The sequence below is a fragment of the Rhea americana genome, unplaced genomic scaffold (assembly GCF_003343005.1).
Source record: "Rhea americana isolate MKP2758 unplaced genomic scaffold, rheAme1 scaffold_39, whole genome shotgun sequence".
Lineage (NCBI taxonomy): Eukaryota > Metazoa > Chordata > Aves > Rheiformes > Rheidae > Rhea > Rhea americana.
In genome coordinates, this window is record NW_028186523.1 from 2,172,665 (window position 1) to 2,194,715 (window position 22,051).

The 22,051-nt window shown below is 35.3% G+C and overlaps 1 protein-coding gene across 1 annotated transcript in view; it reads right to left on the reverse strand.

Moving 5' to 3' along the window:
• Positions 1–303: 303 nt before the first annotated feature.
• Positions 304–22,051, reverse strand: part of RAB2A (RAB2A, member RAS oncogene family) — a 40,744-nt gene continuing 18,996 nt past the window's right edge. Inside the window, exons 4-8 of the mRNA XM_085313559.1 lie at positions 18,831–18,913; positions 16,851–16,943; positions 13,071–13,182; positions 4,192–4,260; positions 304–1,905 (exon numbers count right to left, since the gene is read on the reverse strand). Coding sequence (XP_085169685.1) covers positions 1,810–1,905; positions 4,192–4,260; positions 13,071–13,182; positions 16,851–16,943; positions 18,831–18,913 — 453 coding nt within the window. The 3' untranslated portion in view covers positions 304–1,809. The remainder of the gene's footprint in view (positions 1,906–4,191; positions 4,261–13,070; positions 13,183–16,850; positions 16,944–18,830; positions 18,914–22,051) is intronic.

Below are 22,051 nucleotides of genomic sequence, written 5' to 3' on the forward strand. Positions count from 1 at the left end.
TCTTTCACGTGAGCACCTCGTTACTATGAAGCAGTTTCACCTCAGCATCACCATAATTTATTCTCAGGGTTTTACCGTCATGCAACACAGTCTTTGAATTTCAGCTGAAGCAGTAAGTGTTTGTTTCATAAATGCAAACATTATATATGAAAGAGCAGTGATTGAAAGAGTGCCCTCTCAAAAACTTAAATAGTTGAAAACAATTACACTGCATTGCTTCTACTGCTCCTGCGTGGGTAAGAAAGATTTACAGTAAGCAAGGGCATAAATATCTTCCCCCATACACAAACAGAAGGTGCCACACATTTTTTAACTTTTATTTAATCTCAGAACCATTGCTATTTTACACTCATGAGACTGAGGTTTATTCACTTTCAATGTTAAAGTTTTGACAATAGGAATGGATAATCCATGTCCCCCAACATTGTGTTGCAGTTGGTATTGGTCCAATAAGACATAAGTTTTGCAGTCATTTTTTTTCCTCTTTAGAGATACATGAAGCATGACCTTGGTTTAGTGTTACCCTTTTATCTGTGATTCATATAAAAATGAAGAGGTGGAAACTCATTTGTTTCCCCCTTTGTAGGAAAAGTGGCATGAGTATTCTGTACTTCAACAAATAAACACTTGAACACAGGATTTTGTTCTATACAGTTGCAACCATTTCATTTGAAGCAGAACAACCCCTCCGCTCTCCCATAATAAGTACCAAAGCATTTCTAGTTTTGATTTTCATCAAGATTTTCAAACTGGCAGATTTTATTTTCACACCCTCTTCACAACAGACAAGATGCTTACCATATATTTAGGATTACAAGTTGCCACTAAAAGAAAACTTTACACAAACACTGTACAATTAGGTTGAAAAACTGCCCTTGCATGAAAAACATACCTAGAAATGAAGTGGTAAACAAGAAAAGAATATTAAAGTTTTAATAATGTGCCATTTTAAATTTATCAACTCCTCCTGTGTTTTTCATTCATACTCTGTTTTTACTGCTAGTATTCATTAAGGCAAACAGCTAATCCATTTCTGAAGAGGTGCTGTGGAAATTGTGGACAAACAGCAAACATTTGGCATTAAAATAGCATGTATGTAGCCTCTAGTAATATACATTAAGCATTTTCTTGGACTTCAGGATAATGACAGGGGAGGATGAACATGCTTATAATGTCAAAAAGGTTTAAAATTTAGCGTCCAAGCAATTTCTAATAATGCTTCTGTAGTTTTCAAGCTCTATGTAGGATAGAATTTATGCAAATGCATTAAAGAATTCTAGCTTGGCAAGTACACCCAAGCAGGTTATTAAACTATATATACAGAAAGTGATAAATATAGAATTAAAAGAGTCCTTCTGCTTCTCTTCATAGCCTTGAAAATTGACAAAAAACTTCAGGACAGCTCTACAATATTAAACATTAGGTAACCACAGGAGCTGGGAAACCTAACTACACAAATTGATTAAAATACTCAGATGACTTTGTAGTGTTTAATACAATTCAGTTCGTAGTCAAGGGCACAAGACAACATTTAACAAAAATAATCACATCAATTGACCTAGAAATCAAATGTAAATAGATATGAATACAATCTTCAAAATCTGTCTTTAAGTGAACATTAACCATTTATTCAAAGTTATACAAGAATTTGAAGGATAAAGTCTTCTTCTGCAACAGGAAACCAACTTACAAGTTTCATGTCTCAGTTGAATTGAAGTGGAGGCGAGCGGGGCAGGTGGGGGCTGGGGGGGGAGGGTGAACGAACAAGTTAGTACGCCCCATCCAGGCAGCTAGAAAGTAAAAATAGGCTCAACAGCAGCCTCCACCAGCTTGTTGTCCTCCCTGATTGCCTGCAAGTGTTGCATTAGTTGCAGCGTGTTGAGGGCCAATTTTTATGCCATTTGCCTAGAACAAAGTTTAAGACATGGTATAATTATTTTAGAACACTAATACACTTGATTTTTTTTTAGAAGGTCATATACCGAGTTATCCTTTCATATGCAATAATGTAGCAAAACTTCTCTTTCTTTTAAAGCAATGCTTTCTTGGCAATGAAATATGATTTAAAAGAAAGATGCTTTCCTTCTCATTTAAATTTCTCTCCACGTTAAACTCTGCACCCTTAACTTCCAGCATGAAAACACAGAGCAAGAACAGTATTTGAATACTACTTTAGATTCGGCTTTAAAAATACATTACATTTACTAGGAACATATAAAACTCCCCTCTTACCAAAACCTCCATTAGTTTAGTATAAAACTTTTCCTCTCTAGACAGCATTTCTTTCTGTGTTGAATCAGCTGTACAGGCTAAGGGCATACAAGTGCTCTGTGTCATCAATAATTTCTATGATCCTGAAAGACATGGCTACTTGCCAAGAACCCACACACAGCGTAGCTCTTTCATTCATCAAAATCACACTTATATCTTAACCCTCACTCCCTCAAGTGGATTTTACCTAAAAATACAGCACTTTGAGAAAAGTAATACAGTAGCTTCAAAAATTAAGCTCTTAAGGAAACTTCGCGTCACAGTAAATCTCAGATTTATAGTGCTTGGCAGTTGTTCTGCAACAGTAGTAGCCTTGGGGTTTCTGGCACTAGCTCAGTATTGACAGCAGCTGATGTGGTTTCTTTTCGCTCTTTGACTCCTCTTTAATAAAAAGCATGCCCTATGGCTCATTGGTTTTGCCCCCTCTGGGCTGGTAGCAACTTCTTGAAGAATCAAGGAGCCAGACTTGGCATAAAGCCAAATAACTAGCACGGACTGTTGGCTCTTGACAGCATATTGCAATCAAAGCTCCATAAGGCACAGTAAAGCAGTCAGCTACTATATGAAACTCGACAGATACAATGAGCATGCCTTTTCAGACACTGATTACTGTCTAATTTGTATTACATTACTGAGTGCATTTTCTTTAACTTCAGAAAAATCCTTAGAGACAAATTTAAGTTTTTCATCACTAAACTGGATTAAAATAGTGTTTCACCAAAGTGCTATATGCATACCAAGTTTTTTAGTCAGGATTAGTGTCTTTGCATGATTACTAATGAAGCCATATTTAGCTACACATTTCCTACTGCAAATACTTCTCAAACTACTGAAATTTCTCGTTACTTCCTCTCTAAAGTCTTCTACCATTAACAGCAATATTTTTACCAGCTTACATTTTTTTATGTCGAGATATAGTAAGAAAGGTGATGCTATTTAATATAGTCCTTGCAAATTTCCTTACTACTGCTCCCTCTCTGAACAACTCTAAGGTCTACCACACTTCAGAGAAGCATCAGACTGACAGTTGTAGACAGAGGATACACCTATTCACAGAACAGATACAGAACAGAGTGTGGCAGTGCAGACTCCACGTGTGGTTTTACTAAGCACCTCAGCAGTGATATTTAGACACACACGGGGGTAAAAATTGCACACCAGAAGTAACTGGCCACTCCACACTAAAATTTAAACCTATTTATGTGGCATTACTTTTTGATATTAGTATTAGCAAATTGAGAACTTACATTCCTAGCCATAGAAAAAGCAAGTTCAAATTCGGTGGTRGCAGATGGAAATATTTGGTAGATTCATGCACCTCCTAACTACTCAAGACTTTCAACAGGACAATTATTTTAAAATTCAAGACAGAAATTATTGGTCTTTGTTTAGACTCTTTCATTACAGAAGTAGGCCTTGCTTCTACCCATTTCACCTCTCCCCTCTTCAAATAACCCAAAGAGACAGGGCATTGTAATCTGTAATTTCAGTAATGTGCACAGGCAAAATGGCTAATCTTTTCTTCCCTACAGAATCCAGCCACCTAAACCAGAAACATTTCAAAAGTCTTTTATGTAACTCTCAAAGCAATCCTTCCCCTGTACTGGACAGCTCATGGAGTGCATCTGGCATATCAACATGGTCCCCCATTTACATAGTGGAAAATTATCTTTGAAAACAGATGACACCATATGGAGGAGTGGATGAAAGTGGATTTTCTTCTCTTTTGGGGATTTATATTATTTTTGTGATGCTTCATGGATGGATAGGGTCACTTATTTTAATCCATTTTTTAATCACAATGGCAGACAATTCCACATAAAAGCGGAATGGACAAGTATTTTACTCTCCAACTTTTTAGGGAAAATGAATTTTGTACATAAAAAAGGTGTTCAGAGTACTGGAAGTACAGAAAGTTACCTCATTATTAATGTCAAAAACTCCTTCCTGGATTTTCTCATAGATCTCCTTTGCGGTGTTAATAAACGCCTAAAGCAGAGGGGGAAAAAAAAAACAGATGAAAAGAAAAATCAACCAGTGGATACGATATCTTTCAATAAGACTTTTCTTCCTGACCTCAGTAGGAACAGGTATGACATCAGCATCCTATAATCTACCCTGAAGTAGCAACAGACCACTTGCTGTTTACAAGAACAGTGGCATTTTCGTAACAATGTATTCTACGATCTGTTGTCCAGTAATTACTGAGAGATAAAAATGGGTTTCAAGATATATAAATTACTTTTAAATTATTTATTTCTGACCCGTATGGATAGATTGTGTGGCAGATGGTTTCCCCTACCCTTAATATCTTTGTAATAGGCCACTCTAGATTAGAGTGCTTAGCAACATAAAACCACAGGGTACTTACAATCATGATGTAAGGATGCTGTCTACTGGATGAAACCTTATGCTATCATGTAATATTCACCTAATTTTAAGAACGTATTCTCTTTGATTAATCTTGTGTATGAAAGGAAATAGACATCTTAATATGGGAAGAAAGAGATTCCAGGTTTTATTATGACTTCTCTGAATTAAAATGATAGATTTTCTGAAAAGATTAACATTCAGGTCTGAAAGAATGAACAATATAAATGTTTTTGGTTAAAGTTTACAGTCAATGATTCCATTTTTCAGCTAGCATTAAACTTTATAGGCCACATAATGTGTAAGATAATGTAAAATTTAAGAGGTGATTCCCACCTGCCTGCTAATAATTACAGTCATTATCAAATACATAGTTCTTTGTGTTTTAAAATACCATCACCGTACAATCATACAAGATATGCTATCTTCTGCACAAGAGTATTACAGCAAACATAGATCTAATTCAAATATAAAAAAAGTAAACAGGGTTCATGGAGAGGAACAAATCATACCTTTCCTCATTTCTACACTGGAAGCATTTGACTGCTGAACTTGCCACCAGAGCTTTGTTTCCTAATTAACAGGACTGATATGTTTTCACCTTTAAAGGCCTTACAGCTCCCCAGAGTAATCAATCTACTGCAGCTCAATTACTGCACCAAGCACACACCACAGTCAGTGAAGGAGACTTGAACGACTGCGGCAGGAGCGGAAAGATATGAATATGCATAAACTCTAAGTGGGTGATCGAATCATCACAGAGGGTCATGAGAATTTGCAGCAAAATAATGAGAAGAATTAATCATTGCAGATTCACAAGGCACTTAGGAAGTGAGTTCGTTTTTCAAACATGTGTTAGAGTTGAGGAGAAGAAATTGGCTTTCAGCCAATTATGAATTGATTCACATTCCTCAGAAATTGAAGTTTTCAATATAAGAAGAAAATGCAAACTTATCTTGGTTTCTGATTACGCACTAATTATTGTAGCAGCCTCATACATGGGACTAATGAAAGGTATAGGTCAAAAACTTCGGAAATTCATACAGCTGGAATCTGTGAAGATACTTGCTTGCTCCCATTTGAGTAGGACATTAAACAGAACTTGAAGTCTTAAAAATGTGTTATGATAACTTCATGTAAACAAGCACTTAACAATTGGCACTTTAACAATTCTAGGATGTGTTGGCTAAGTATGCCTTAGCTCTGAGAATTAATTTCATAGAAATTAAATGAGATGTATTAGAGTTACTTTAGACAAACAAAAATCAGAATTTTACCAGAATACAAATTCCAAACTAACAACCAAGTGGGAAGTTATCTTCTGGATGCTACACTCAAGAACAGATCACTGCAAGAATGTATCTATTCCCCAGAAATAATATGCACTGGAAAACACAGTGTAATTAGTGACACTCAAAACATCCCTTTTCAACATAGTTATTACCCAGGTACAGTACAAATATTAGTCTGCTTTAATATTAAGCATATTGCTTAAGAAATTGTGGATGTGAGAAATCTAAATAGTCTACTTCACTCATTTCTATCATTTCTGTTATCCAGAACACAAAATCTGATTACCAAATTGCCATCAGTGATTGTGGTGCAAATACTAGTATTAAAACACTTTGTACTGGTACTCTGCATGGCAAAATGCCCAGCTGTGGTAGGTCACACATAAATAATTCCTATTTTAAAACACGGTTTCATAACGAGCTAGCATACAAAAAAACCTTGAAGATTTATTTGTTCGTATGGATTCTGAAAAATTAATACTAATCAGCTATGAAAAGAGACTGTAATCCTTGAGATGTCCATTTGTTTCTTGCATCCATTTATTTTAAGTTAGCTTATGTTTCAAAGTGTAAGTGGACTTAAAATAAATGCCTAGGAACCTTACTAAAACACCAATCTAGTCACTTTAAGAACATTATACATATCAGATTTTGGCATCGTACACTAGTGCCCCAATTAGCAAGGACGAGAAGGTGAACTCACTAACTGGCTTATTCTAAAAATCACTATACATTGCATGTTCTATCTCTTATCTGGAACATGCAGTATACTATAAACTCTCAATCTATGGGCAGTTTATCCTGTTTGCAGAATAACTGAGCCATGGTTGCAGACAGAGCTGTTTCCCTTCAAATCCAGTTTGGATTTATTAGACCATGTGCAGTGCTGCAACAACACAGCTGTAGCACTTCATAGGCCAACTTGGATTCAGGTGCAGTTTAGCTATTTCCACACAACACAAGGCTTCAACCACTAGGCCCACACGGACTCAGGCTGGTTGCCTACCAAGCCTACCGGGGTTGTGTCGTACGTTCTGGTAATACTGCTGATGCTGAAGCAATATGCAAAACACACCCAAGCAACTCTACACTAAACCAGCTCAAGTCCATCCAGGTTACTTTCATCACCTCAGGACAGGCAGTACCAGATGCAATCTGCCTTTATACTCAAGTTACCTGGAAGATAAAAAGACCCAATTACACTGTACCTCCATTACTCATAAGAGGAAGAGCCCTTCGCAAAAAGTAGTATGTTAGGTTTCCAAGTATATATATTCTAAACTATGTTCAAAAAAAATCAAAAGGGAAAACACTGTAATTGTAGGAAAATGTCTACATCTGGTATTTAACTCTTGGTTTTAATTTTCCTAAGCATAAAGGCATCAGTGACTTTTGATTTAAGAGACTACTGAATATAGCTATACCACAGCATTAAAAAAAAAAMCTGCAAACAAATTAATCAGTGATTTTTATTATTTAACATATTTTTCTGTTCTGCTCATCTCACAGCTAGGTTCTCAAACAGTGATGATAGTAATGGCCTGCTGAGGTAAATGGCATTACTGCACTTTACAAGCAGGGTAGGCAAGCCTTGCAAGATGTGATCTACCCTCTGTCATGTCTGTGCCAAATGTGAAGTAAATGTAGGGATTTGAGTCACAATCTGCCATTGCCTTTAATGTAACATCACCTCAGATAATCTGCATTAGGAGTTTCCTAGATCACATTGCTTCACGGGAATTAAGAAGTCTCACAATGCTTACCTTGAGAAGAAGAAATACAATACAAAACAAACAAAAAAAAACCAAACAGTGCAGACACTGCATTTAAAATAAAATAATCCTAATATATTGGATAAAATGCAATCAGCTACGACATCTGTTTTACCACACAAAATAAACAAGCAATATAGACTAACTACCCTTGAGACAAAAACAGGAAGAACAAATTCTATTACTGGTAAAAACACCTCAGGAAGTAAGGGGATAACCTACTGCTACTTCTGTCTTATGTAGATTATATGTAGAAGTGGTACTATGCTAAAGGCACTGGAATGCAAGTCACAAAAGCGACATTCAGTTTTCACATGGTGCAGATATGACAAAATGGGCAAATATCCTACACAGTCTTATTTTCCCCATTTGCAAATTGCAACACCACCACTTTATCTCAGAAAGCTATCGCCATGATGAGTGTTTGACGACTTTGCTACAAGCTGAAAACAAAACAAACTTGCAAATGAATCACTGATGCTTTTCCAAACTCAGATTTTGCAAGTGCATCTTTGCTTAAAATCAAAATAAATCAAGTTCAGTTCGTGTAACATGTTGCCCTCTTGTGGTCACATTAAAGTTGAACTTTGCATTTCAAAGCACTAACTGGTTTTAGTTCATTATTTCTGAATACTTTCTGTTGAGGAACATTCTGAGGAGACTTTGAAGGTTACATAGCTGACAAATTCTAAAGCACAATCCTCATCTCCCCGGCCAGACAAGGCCTACAATCTCCTCCATTTTTCCTATCATTTAGCAGCAAAATTCTACACAGTTACATTACTCCAGTAATGAAGGATAGATACATTTGGAAGCACTAACAACATGGTCCACAAATGCATTTAGGTGGTGCACCATTCAGCACCCCAGTGTGAATGGGGCATAAGAGTTGCTGGATGGCGACTTAATACAGAGGGATCCTAAAGCTCTGAGTAGCCAGTAAGACAGTACTTTTTACAAGTGAGTGATCTTTCAGAAAACATCCGAGGACATTAAAGGGGCTACAAAGCAGCTAATTACTAAGCAGTAGGGAAGTACTATAAAACCAACCCATACCACAAGAAGTACTCAAACACATTTGTAGCATCGTATCTAAAGTAAAGGTGAGCAGGCCCAAAACAAAACTTGACAGCAATCTGCATGTACGTAGCCCTTAAAAGTGCAGCCTTTCTGACAAACTTACTGGGAAGTTGCACATTACTGGAGCTTGAAGTGGCCCCAAAAGTGCTACAGCTGCCTTTGAACAGTTACAAAGGATAGATAGAGCGAAGGGAGCCAGAACAAGGGATCCAGGAGAACCTATGGCTGTAGCAGGCAGATACATCTTGGTTTCGATGCTCTTTTATAAAGCCTGAAACCCTCCAGACTAAGACTTGGTATTCTGATTACAAATCAAGAAGCCCCAAAGCCCTAAGAACCAGTGTTCCTTACTGCAGAGTTGGGACAAGRTCTAGGGATTTGCCTCATGGAGGTAAAATGCTGTGAATGCTCAGCAGAGCTCCATGTTCCACCCCTTCTTTCTCCTAGAGCTGAAATTCTCATTAGCTTCACCCCCTCCATCTTCTCACTGAGGAAACTGGCAAAAGCTTCAGTTTCAACAGGCAGCTGAAGGATCAGAGAATTTCTATTTCAAGAAGATTTAACAAATACTGGTTTTAACAAGAGTTAAAACGTATTAACTAAAAACAAAAACAACCTCTCATGAGCTAGAAATTTTGCTTCTTCCACAAACTCTGCTCAGCAGCAATGTATGGAGTAGCAGCCTTGAGTGCTAGCAAAACAGAGTTATTCCAACTTCCCAAACCCAGATAGGTATCTTTACCTCTTTAGAATCAGTGTGTACAGATTCAAACAACGATATTCCAAGGATACAGAGACAACTAGAGTGTGCCACAGAAGACTGTATGGCTACACTGACCTTATGCAGATGATTCAATTCAGCCTTTACGGGTATTAGACACTGTCAAAGCAGAAAACAGCCAGCAAGCTCTGAACTGCATCTTTCTGGTAAGACTACAATTAACAGTCATACACTGTTGTTGAACTAACAGTGAAAAAACCCAAATGTGATAAAAAGTACATCTGTTGTAAATAAAGAGGATAAAATTCTTTAATATTATGTGTAGTTTTAATGCAAGGTGAGAAAGTAACTTGCATTTTGATTAAAACAAGTACAAGCATGCTTATTTTGCTTTGGGATGCTATTTGGAGTGCATTGAAAAAAAAACAAAGCAAAAATACAATTATGTTCTGATAGCTGGTTTTCTATCTTAATGGCTTTAGACCGAGGCTAAAAGGAACCCAAGGAAAAAAAGCCTCTGACAAATATGACACAGCCAAAGAGGTTAGTCAGACTAGCCTTGTGACAGCAGCTAAATAAACCTGTGCCTAAAAAAAATTGCAAATAATCCTTTTATCTTCCTAATGATTCAGAAACTCTTCTTAGTCCACTGTATTCCACACTAAGCATGATGATTTAACTCTGTGGCCACACTGAAGTCTCGGAAACCTTCACACAAGGTACGAAGAAAGAGCCCAACCATACTACCTGCCCCCAACAATCGATTACCTACAGTGCAACAGGGTAAACACTACTGAACAGCCTACTACGAGAYGAACAGCTAACAGGATATTCACTACTGCTAAACGTTCCTGTGAATATTTTCAAATGATCTTAAGATCCAAGCACACACTGAACAGGACAACCCACTGCCCCAGCTAACAACTGACTAAAGGCATTATGCTGTGGAAGAAATCAGAAGGGAGAAATGGTTTAAACAAAGGGAACAGCTAAAACAAAACCCTTAACGACAGAAGTCAGTTTGCTCACATGAAGAAATGCCTACAGACATTCTTTCATTATGTTGAAACACCTAGAGTACTTGTTTATGACACAACCCACAATGCAACAAAGTTGGGTCAGAAACAACGTTGAACGGATTATACTTCATCTCCAGAGACTTACATAGTCTCTCACCACAGGGAAACAAGGTATTTTCAACTAGAGAGATGAAAAAAATCCATTACAAAAAAAAAAAAAAAAAAAAAAATCTCCGCTGGCAATTTATCTCCTGGTACACCATAAGGAGCATGCGCCCATGTACTGTGTTACAATAACACATCTGCATGAAATGTGAGTAGTCTGTAAACTGAATGCCACTGACTAGGACCACAAGAATTTTATATCTATCTGCTTATGCTTSATGACACAGACCTGTTCTGTTGCTTCATCAAGCATCAGAGGTTTGTATTGCCACACTGCCCCTCCTGAATCCACCTAGTAACAAAGCTTTGTATTCAGTGTACAAGAACCACACAATTACTAGTTCTGCTGTTGCAGCTCATTTCAGTCTGGATGCATCCTAGAGACAAAAGTTAAGAAGTACAGACTATATCTTGATCTAGACTGCTGTGGAAATGCTCAGGCAGTAAACAATCTAAGTTTCCCAAGTTAATAGGACATAATTAATCAGTACATAATGGAATTTCCCCACTAAAGTAGCTATTCAGAGAGTGTGGAGTGTGGCTAGATAAAGGAGGGTCTGAGAATAATACAGTAGCTTTTATACAGTTAGTGTGTCATAAATTATCAAAATAGAKGAGATAAAAAGTTACTGGTTGTAGAGTTTATCCCTCAAGGATGTTAACTGTACAGTGATTGAGATTTATGGACAAAGATGTTTCAAAATTAGGTAGTCTTCTATAAACACAAATGACTTGGAAAAGTGATATAAGCAGCCCTGAAAAGCCTGAATTTTAAGTACTGCTATGTTTATTCTCTTCTACAAAGCATTTAATTCAGAACACTTATGAAATTACCTTGTTTTTTCCCCAGGAAGAATGTGCCTCAGAAGGTTTTTAGAATTGACTTGGAAGTTCTCCTCTCTACCTCAGAAACTGCTGATTCAAGAAGCCACTCTAAGGACCAAAGATGGTGAGTTTACCTCACTTTCTACTCTTAGAAACTTTCATGAAAGCATTTCTGTTTTTTTAAAAAAAGTTACTTCTGGAGATTAGCAACTGCAGTAGCCAGATTAGCTCACAACAAGACAGCTTCCAGATACTGATGTGACAGGTACATCAGCTATTACATCTTTTTAAGGTAGTTTTGTAGAGGGCATGTTTGAACAATGTAAGGCGATTATTTCGAAGTCCTAAAGAGTTTTAGTTCTTTTCCCATAAGTACTACCCTCAAATTCAGAAATCAAAGTCTGAGTACAAGCTCGGGGTAGGGGGAGGGAAGGAAGGAGGGAGAAGACCATAAAACACCCTCACAATATTTAATCTACAAAACATGTTTGCCTATAAAAAAAAGAAAATCTTCCTAATTCTACTCTGGACAGATACCTCAAAATTTGATCCAAATATCTTTCTCAAATGGGTAGAAGAACTGTCTGAACTCCATTACTGAGGGGTTTATCTTGCACTTAGGGCAATTCTAGAGAAAATGAAGGATGAATTATACAGTATAAGAAGTTGAACAATGTCATGCAATCATTTGTAAAATTTTCGCAATCATTTGTAAAAAAAGATTAATAACCTGGGATGTATAACTGGGTATGGTCTGCAAGACAAGTAAAGCAATCTGTCTATTCTACATAGCATTCATATCTTAGCCATGGTTCTTTGTCCACCATCCTTCAGGAAGGGTGTGGGGTAAACATAGGCGAGATAYGAAGGAACTCTTAAATGTCCAAAAACATGAACTACAGGCAAAACTTGAAAAAAAAATCCAAAAAACAAAACAAACAAAACATTTACAGTAATTAGAAAAGAATGAAAAATACAACATTATTCAAATACAAAGCAGGCAAACAAGACAATGATTTTTTCAGCAAATCTGTAGAGGAAACAGCAAGAAATTGCACTTGTGAATTGCAGCAACAAAGATTTATTCTAAATATCTGCGGGGAAAGATGGTAACTGTCCTACAATAAAGATATCAAAGCATTACAATAGATTGCCTAGGGAGGTTGTGAAATATTACAGGTCTGTTAAAAAAAAATAAATAAAAAAGGTTAGCCTGACATCTGTCAAGAATACTGAGAACTTCTCTAGCTTTAGACTAGCAAATCTCTTCCAGTCTTATCTTTTAGACTCCGAGACAGACAGATGTACCCTGATTTCCCTTGATTAAAATAATTTTAAAAGAATAAATATTAAATATGCTACTAGGGTCTCAGCAATTTAAGCAGTGCCATATAATTATATACAATGTAGACACTGTCTTTTTAATAATACAAATTTACAGAGTGGATAATTCAAGTTCAGGAATCTAAAACTTAAGAGGAACAGTATCTGCACAAATTACAAACTGCAATTCAAAACAACTGTTTTGCTAAAAGTCAGTGTTAAATGAAGCTACCTCTTCTACATTAGACGCAGTTTTGGCAGATGTCTCCATAAAAATAAGTCCATGCTCTCGTGCAAATGCTTCACCCTCTTCCTTCTTGACTTCTCGTCTAGATTCTAAATCGCTAAGATGGAAAAAAAAAACAAACAACCCAAGTTACCTGTACAGTCCAACTTGTTCGTGTAAATATTATTTTTCAGACACATGCTTATAAGCCAACAGTCCCCCCATTAGGTCTTATATACATATTCATATCTATTTAAGTCTTTACATTAAGCAGAATTACTAGAAAATTACAGTATATGCACTACAAACACTATAAAGGCACAGCATCTCCCTTGTTTGAGCTATCAACCCCAGCTGACAAAGATCTTACCACAGACTTCAGTGAAATGGCTTTCAATTGGATGCAAGTATGTTTATCTAGTTCCCCTGTTAATACTAACTTTAGAAAATGTCATTTTAGGTAACTATCACCCCTTTCAGTAAAATGTTATCTAATTATCCACACTGCAAAAGCTAAACTGATAATCAATTTCTTAATGATATTAAAACTAGTTCATTTTTTCTGCTAAGAAAACATCACACAGTTGGATTTCTGTTCTGATTAAAAAAAGTCCTAAGAACTAAAATAAGGTATTTTAAACTACATTACCTGTTCCCTCCTGACAAGCCAGCATTTACATTTTGAAATTGTAGGCCTGACCTGGCCCTTTAGCGGCAGATGAACAGAAGTGACTGTTACATAATTTCTTGTTTCCTGCTTTCCAAGCAGTCTAGATGAAAGTTAAATATTATATGAAAGAACAAAAAAGCTCTCTTGAACTGGATAACTAAAGACAAATCCACTTCTGTGAACTATATAGACACGTGTTTCACTTTTACTTATTAAAGCTTCTTTACGAACAGTTTCTCTCCTTCCATCTTTGTAAGTACAGTTGTAACTACATTTTGAATAATAATGTTGCATTTAAACTGTGCATATGAAAGTATGTTCTCAGATACACAGTTCCAAATTAAACAGCATGTAAATATATAGGTTTAAATTTCCAGCTAGACTGCCAGTAAAAAGTATCATACTGGCTTCAATGCTGCAATTCTCATAATTATAAATACATCAAAAATAAACCATACTCACTGCTGCAGTTGTTTTTGCAGCAAATCAGATTTTTGTTATTTTTATCACTACATGCTAGTTTAGATGAATTATAGTCAAGATTTTTCASCAAATCATTTGAACATGGGGCATTTGGAGATAAAGATACATGAAAAGTTTTCTTAAAACAATTCTGATGTTCATTATACGCAAGTATTCTCAGTATCTCAGTTTAGGCTTAAGACAAGTTAACAAGGTATTCATTCTGATGTTCCTGAAGCAGCTATCTGACACTACTTTCAAGCTTGAGCAAAGTTTTACTCATTGGTTACTACCACACTACTTTCAATAATATCTTTTAATTTAAAGGCTTGGTTCACTACAGCATTATCTCAGTATTAAAATAGAAATAAACAATTCTTTTGATTTAAGACACTGCAGCCGCATCAAAGGTGCAGTGATAACCCGGTCTAAACTCTATACTGATATCTTAGCATATCTGTATAAGAGCTTTAACTGCTTCTACTAACCACAGTTGTCTTCCTCTCTGCATACATCCCATTCCAATAATTCGAAGCATTTGGTCTTACTAGATCAATATAGCTATGTTTTGTTCTGGAAAGAAGATTAAGTATAGTATTTGTAATGTTTTAATGCCAATACTTCTAATGTTTTCAAAAATCAACTACAATATTTCAGATTATGTTCTCAATGTTCTTCAAATCTAGTAAAAGGTCAGTAGTACAAAAGTATTCCAGGTGCACTTTTTGAACTCTTAAAGTTTATTCCTTCAAAAACCTTATGCTAGTGTGTATGTCCTTTCTTCCACCAGTTTCAAGTAAAATGCCCTACCATATATCCTACAATATACTTTCAGTACAATGCAATGCAGTTAAAGGTATTTCCTCCCCATCTTCCTCTTCAAGATTTGAAAACAATGCTTTTTAAAGAACCACTTTGAAGAAATTTTCTTCCTGCAGCATCATAATCTCTAATTAGAGATGCATAATTTAGCTATACTCATTGTTTAAATAAACTTCAGTTGCAACTGGGATAATTATTGAGCTAGCTGCAGTTAAGTATATTATAACATGCAATCATGACTGCATCAGCAGAATGCAAGATATTAAAAATTTACAGCTCAGTTTAATAGCTAAGAATAACCAGGAACTGTTACAGATGTCTTAACTAAGCGTGCAAGCTTATGTAGTACTTATCTCAAGTACATAGTACATATTTGTGTACACCATGCATATTTCTGTTTCTATCACTGCTGTATTTTCACTTAAATAAGCATTAAAAGTTAGTCTTTGACATCATAGGCTTACCAAAATTTCATTTAATGAGATTACATTTTTATATTAATTTTTAAAGATTATACTTATATACCTCCACTAAAAAGTTTGTCTGTCATTTCCAGACTATGTAAGTGTGGGCAAGCTTCATAATTATGTAAAGCTTAACATTGTTGTGATGTTTAAAAGACAAGGTGATATTTTTTTTTCACGGGGAGGGGAGGGCAGGGAAAGGCAGAAAAGATGAATAGGCCAGACTAGTGAAACCAGACCGTCATTACCACAAGGCTGTTTCTCAGTAGGATCTCAGAAATGATCTTGCAGTTCATTAAATTTTAAGGGAAAAGCCTACACACTTATTTTAACAGCATCTTTACCTTCCAGAATTGCTGAGGCATGGAGACAAGCTGAGGTCAATTAGGAAAAGGCAAGTGTAGCATAACTAACAAGTTATTAAATTCTGAGATCACGCTTTTGATATTTAAAAAAAAAAAAAAAAAAAAAAAATTCCAATGAAAAAATCTAGACATGATTCTACAGTTCTCTAAATCAAGACCTAGAAAACTACAAATGTTTAATGTATTCAATAATCTATTTTTATGAAAAACTTCAACACTGTTCAAACATTACAATTCTTCCCTGTTGATGTTGAGAGTTTCCAACTGTCCACGTGATAAAAACAGCAAATAGTAAATCACTTAAAAATTTAGTAACAAACTTCCAAAATATGTTAATTGAATTTTCAGCACCTAACATATCTAATAGCAGCCTGAATTCACCAGGAAATGGTAAAATCTTTGTAACCATTAGAAAAAGCATTCATTCCCTGTCCACCCCCAGCTAAAACATAAAACACAAAGCAGACTTAGAATTCATAAACATCTCACGTAATCATAAAGATGCACTTGTTCCATTTAACAAATGCAACAAATGTTTCTGAAGCGAATCCTGCAGTATGGACTGCACCTTGTTTAGTGACGTCTTCTCTGCTATGATTCTAAACTGATCAATTYTTTTCTGGTTTAAGAACACCTAAAATTAACAGCTTGTGTTTCCTTTAAAAGGGAGAGATCTAGGTGCTTCTAAAGGATGATTCAAGGTGTTAAAAAAAGGTCAGTGAGAAAAATAATTCACATAATTCTTCATTCTATGCATTGTGACCAACCCTGTTAAAATAAAATTACTTCTGAAAAACATGCATAGAACGTAAGGTAAACATGTGCCACACGCTCTATTAGACTAATTTGAAAAGGAGAGGTTTTAGATTCACTGTGGAACTATATTCAGTGATTGAAAGTTATTTACAGCTAGTATAATTCTTACAAATAAGAACACACAAAAAGGGAAATCCAAACAAACAAGTTATAAAGCTTTTCCACCTACATATTGATTGAAATTTACCTTTTATTTCCAATAAGCATTATGACCATGTTGGAATTGGAATGCTGACGAGCATCTTCTAACCAAGTTGTCAGGTGATTGAAAGTGTCCCTCCTAAGCATGGACAAGAATGAAAATTATAAGCAGTATTTCGAGAAATCATTTTCCCTAATACTATTACTTTTACCTTCCTTAAAAGTATATTGGATTATTAATAAATCTTTTGCCCTAACACTCATATTAAGCCTTAGTTATGTTTAGATTATATTCTGTTACTTATTAACAGATATAAAGGATTAAATTCCTGACCTACTAAAACTGATCAGTTAGATTCTACAGACTTAGAAGAACCAAATTTCACTCCAAGTTTAAGTAACATAGCAGCTAGCTTCCTACAGGTAACTATTTAATTGCTCATTGATGTAATACTAARAAGCTAGCAGAAATGGATTTTAACTGAATATGTGCACTGGTGTCCGTTCACACACTTGACAAAACTTCAGAGAAGATAATCAGCAATAAAGAATATCATAATATTATAATAAGTATTGCTTTTTTACAGTCTGCTAATCACCATTTTAAATCCAAATCAAAGTTATTTACATGGTTATTTATACTCCAGCTTTCCTTCTGCCTCCTGGAACTTACTGAACAAAATTTATAGAGGGATGGACTCACAAATAAAAGGGAGGAAAGCTCTAGTTAGCCTCTCTATTTGAGGGGTAAAAGCTCATGATCCCTTTGTCTGATAGAGAACAAGCAAACAAGGTGCACTAAGTATTTACGAACTCTGCCAACAAAAACTGAAACATGTTCTCTACAGAGTAGAGATAATTCTTATAGCCATAAAATTCTGTATTTTTATACGCATATAAAAATCTACTGAACAAGTTTAAAAGTAGAAAGTTCAAAACATACACAATCATTCGAACAATAATGTATTCACACAGTAATGTTTGTTCTACTATAGGCAAAAAAAGTTTATATTCATTTTCTTGGAGTTTATAAAACGCATAATTAATTTAGCAGCAGTCTTTGCAAGAAAAGATATGAGACTAGCATTTTACAGATTTTACTGTGTACAGTAAATCTTAAACATAGCATGTGATTATTATAAGTGTAAGAATATGCAATAAGAATAAAAGTTTCATTTGCTGCAGGCCAATTTAGAAAGAATAAGTTTCTTTCTGGCATTTGTTTTTAAAAATAAATTGAGGAGGGAAGGAAGAAACATTTAAAAATAAATCTCTACTAAAAGTTGCTGCATAAACCAGCAGCAGACTGAGCTCTATAAACATGAGAAATTATAAACCCTAAGAGGAATTCAGCATCTATACTTACTGGTTTTCTTAAGCCAATAGTCATGACCAGTCTAGTTAAAAAATAATAACAATACTAATAATAATATCATTCCATAGTTTTGCAGATAATATGACACATAGTGATTTTATTCAAGACAGTAGGAAAACTTTAGTCACTTCTGTACACCTGCTAAAGAAACCTTACTAGAAGAATGGTATTCTYGTAACTTAATAACTTCATGGCAACAGTAAAAGTTTTCTAGTATTTTTATATAATCAGACTTTGATGCCATATTATTTCCTTCTTTTGCAGAGTGGCTCTTCAGTAAAAAGTCTGCAAACAGCTAAAGAGAAATTACACTTCATGCTAACAAAAACATAAGAAAGGAATTCATTAAATATTTTAAGGCCTTTTCTCAATTAAGGTAATGGATATTCATGGTCAAATAGTTTATGAAAATATTTTGTTACATTCTTCCTGAGTTTACATACACTCAGTCAGTATACAGAGAAAATTAAAGAGTACACAATCAACCTGGATCATATCTTGACAGTGAGCACTTAAAGTAGGTGTTACAACATTAAACTGACAAATATCTATACAAAAAGTCATGCTAATCTAGATATCATAATATGCCATAGTGCAATTCTACAAAGACATATAATTTTAATCTAGTTATACCTTCCTCTGTATTCTCACCTTGTAATGTCATAAACTAGTAAAGCCCCTGCTGCCCCTCTGTAGTAAGACCTTGTGATGGAACGGAAGGACTCCTGCCCTGCCTGTAGAAGACAAGGTTTCATTATTTCATGTCAAATGTGTTTTTTTGTACTGAAAACCACAAACTTACTTTAGAGTATTTTTGCAGGGAGGATTGTGGAAGTGAAATCAGAGAGGAATTGGGGACAAAAAGTCTTTAACACTGGCAAAAGAAGGCACATGAGGAGAAGACACCAGCATAGTGCTGTTTTTTCTTAAAAAAAAAAAAATCGGAACAAGACCTCTAAACCTTTTTTGGCAATCCCTGACAACCCAATTTACTGAATGGCTTCACAATACATGAATCATTATTAGAGCATAGAATGGACTCCTAGCAACTAAGCTCTGAAGACAAATTTGAAAGGAAGCAAATAACCCAGAGCTTCACATTTGAATTCAATAACCCGCTCCCTGGGGCAGCTGTTGACACTAGAATAAATAAAGCCCATTGTAAATAAATGATGAATGACATCTTTACGCCCACCATCTGCTGGTGTAAAGGTTGTTGGAAGGCCAAGGATGCAGATTTTATCCGTTATATCATAAACTGCAGCCAGCTTTCAACAGTCTTCACATGGAATTCTTTCAGTAATCATTTTATTACAAAGAAACAGAAAATGGTTCCGAATTCAATTTTAAACAATTCTGCTCCACCAGTTAATGAATTTCCTCTGTACTTGATAAATAATGCTTGTCAAATGGCTACAGGATGCAAGAGTCATCTTCATAACCATTGGTGAAAAACTTCATAGATGTATCTTACACAAATTAGACAGTTCTTATAGAGAAGTATTCTTTAAAAAAATGCAGCACTTACAGGAATGTGCTTCAGTTTATATTCTAATCACATTCAACTCTTCTGTGGTTCTGTTTTGAACCCTCTTTACTCAGTCCAAGATATATACTATCAACACGCAGTAGTCAAACCAAAACCATTTCTGCATTTATAAAAGCATTTTTACACTGCAATTAAGAACATAGTTTCCATGAGTAGAAACAGCTAAATGGACTGAGCAATAGCCCTTTTCCCTCCTGGCAGAAGAAGGTACCCCTGAAAAATAATTATTAGTAGTTGTAGACCCATGCTCATCTTTTTCCAAACTGCTAGCACCTCACAGTTGCTAGAACAAAAGCAGTGTTTATTTCCAGTGTTCATTACTAACGGGTATTTAAACTTAATTCAAAGATACCACAGAATATGACTGAGAAATAGTAATATTAATGTGTAATAAGATAGCCATCCGCACAACTATAAAATGACCCTGTTCTAAAACCATGAAAAATGAGAATATTTATTAAATACAAGCTATGCTTCAGCTAAAGCTACAAAATTAGGGTACAGAAAACTTCTCATTCACTGTACTTTTCTTACTAAAAAATCTTCTTGAATCAACAAGAACTTGTTCTAGATTCTGCTATTATTTAAAAAGCTCACTAGTACGATGCGTTTTGACACAGTCAGTGTTCAGAAAGCATCCTTGTCTTCCAGAACAACCAGTTACTTACACTTAAGAGAACACTTTATGCCTTAGTCACTTCAGTGGAAAGCCACAAGAGAYGGAAAATATCTTTAGTAGTTTCTCAATGCAATTAGAATACACTAGCATATACACTTGGCCAAGAATCCAAAAACTTCATACAAAACTATATAAATGTATGTATATAAAGTAACGCATGTATATAAAATAACAGAATACAGGCAATCTGCTGGGCAGCAGCAAAAAACAGTAAAAGCAAACATTTAGGTCAGTACTTGGAACTCTATTCAGAAGTTTCATAAAGGTCTAGAATTTCTCTTGGTGTGGCAACTAGTTCAAGTAAATAATTTTATAACTTTACATGATAAAATATGTAAAATGTTTTTTCTTAACTATAAAATAGATGAGTTACTGTTCCCAGACTATTCAATGTATCCACTGAAATCACACTTTAAGTGGGCTTCAGCTACCACATGAAGATTGCCTGTTTCACATTCGAAAGTTCCACTATGATGCAAAGTTCCCCCCTAAAGTAAATTAATTGTAGTCAACCAAAATTGTCAGAGACCCCACCAGTCCTTACAGAACCGTTACAATTGCGAGTTCTTACAGGAATCACTTCCTTATAAATTCAGTACCCAAATCCTGGAAATACTAGAATGTTTTTAATTGTCTCATCTCTCCACGATGGAATTTCTTAAATGTCATTGCTTCCCAAGGTAGAGGCAGGAGAAAGCACAGAAAATGTTTCCCCTTCTTTCCTACAGAGGACAACTTTTTGTATGTCAATAATGAATTTGTCCCTACATATACTGATGCACAATACAAACCRAAGCCCCTTTCATTCTAAATAAAATGAATTAAGAGTTTCTGCAAAGAAATTCCATTTTACTGTATTTTTTATATATTATATATATATATATAAAAATAATGCATATTTTATACAATATACAAAATAAAATGTCTTACATTTATATCATTTACAATCTGTTTTACCAGTTTAGTATGAACCTAAATAAGAGATCTGTAAGGTCAAAATAGATGCCTTAAGCACGTAAAAGAGWAGCAGATGGAACTAGTAGTGTGGAATCTTTAAAATAAAATCAGAAACAGGCTTGATACAGCAAAACAGTTCTTTACCCTTATTCTAAGTGGAATTAACAGTCTTCTTACCATCTCTTCTGTGTTCTCCCAAAATTCATTTTTTTTCTTTCATATTAAAGTTTTTCTGATGCAGTAGTTTAATTTTTCAGTAATGTATCCCAGAGACTTGAAGGGAGGTGGGGAAGGGGGAAGGTAGAAGGCAGGAGTCACTATATGAATGTCAACAAGGTATTTCTTAAGGCCATATTACATCTAGTACAGACAACACAAGCGTTTACTCTGAGGACACATCAGGATATAGCTACTTTCAGTATTACTACACAACATACTATAAGAAGCAGGAATAAGAAAGGTAACTCTGACAACAGATAGGAGATGACAGCTATTTTACGTACTGAAATTCTAGCTCAKTCAAGGTAGCCTACAGGAATCAATAAATACTACTGAACATGCCTAAACAAGCATCCTCTCTTCAGAGAAAAGGGTGCAGGCTCAGAAATGAGTAGTTCACTAAATCATGAAAAAAGTAAGGCGGGCCTCTGATAAACAAGTGATGTTTTAAGTGTTAAGTAACACGCC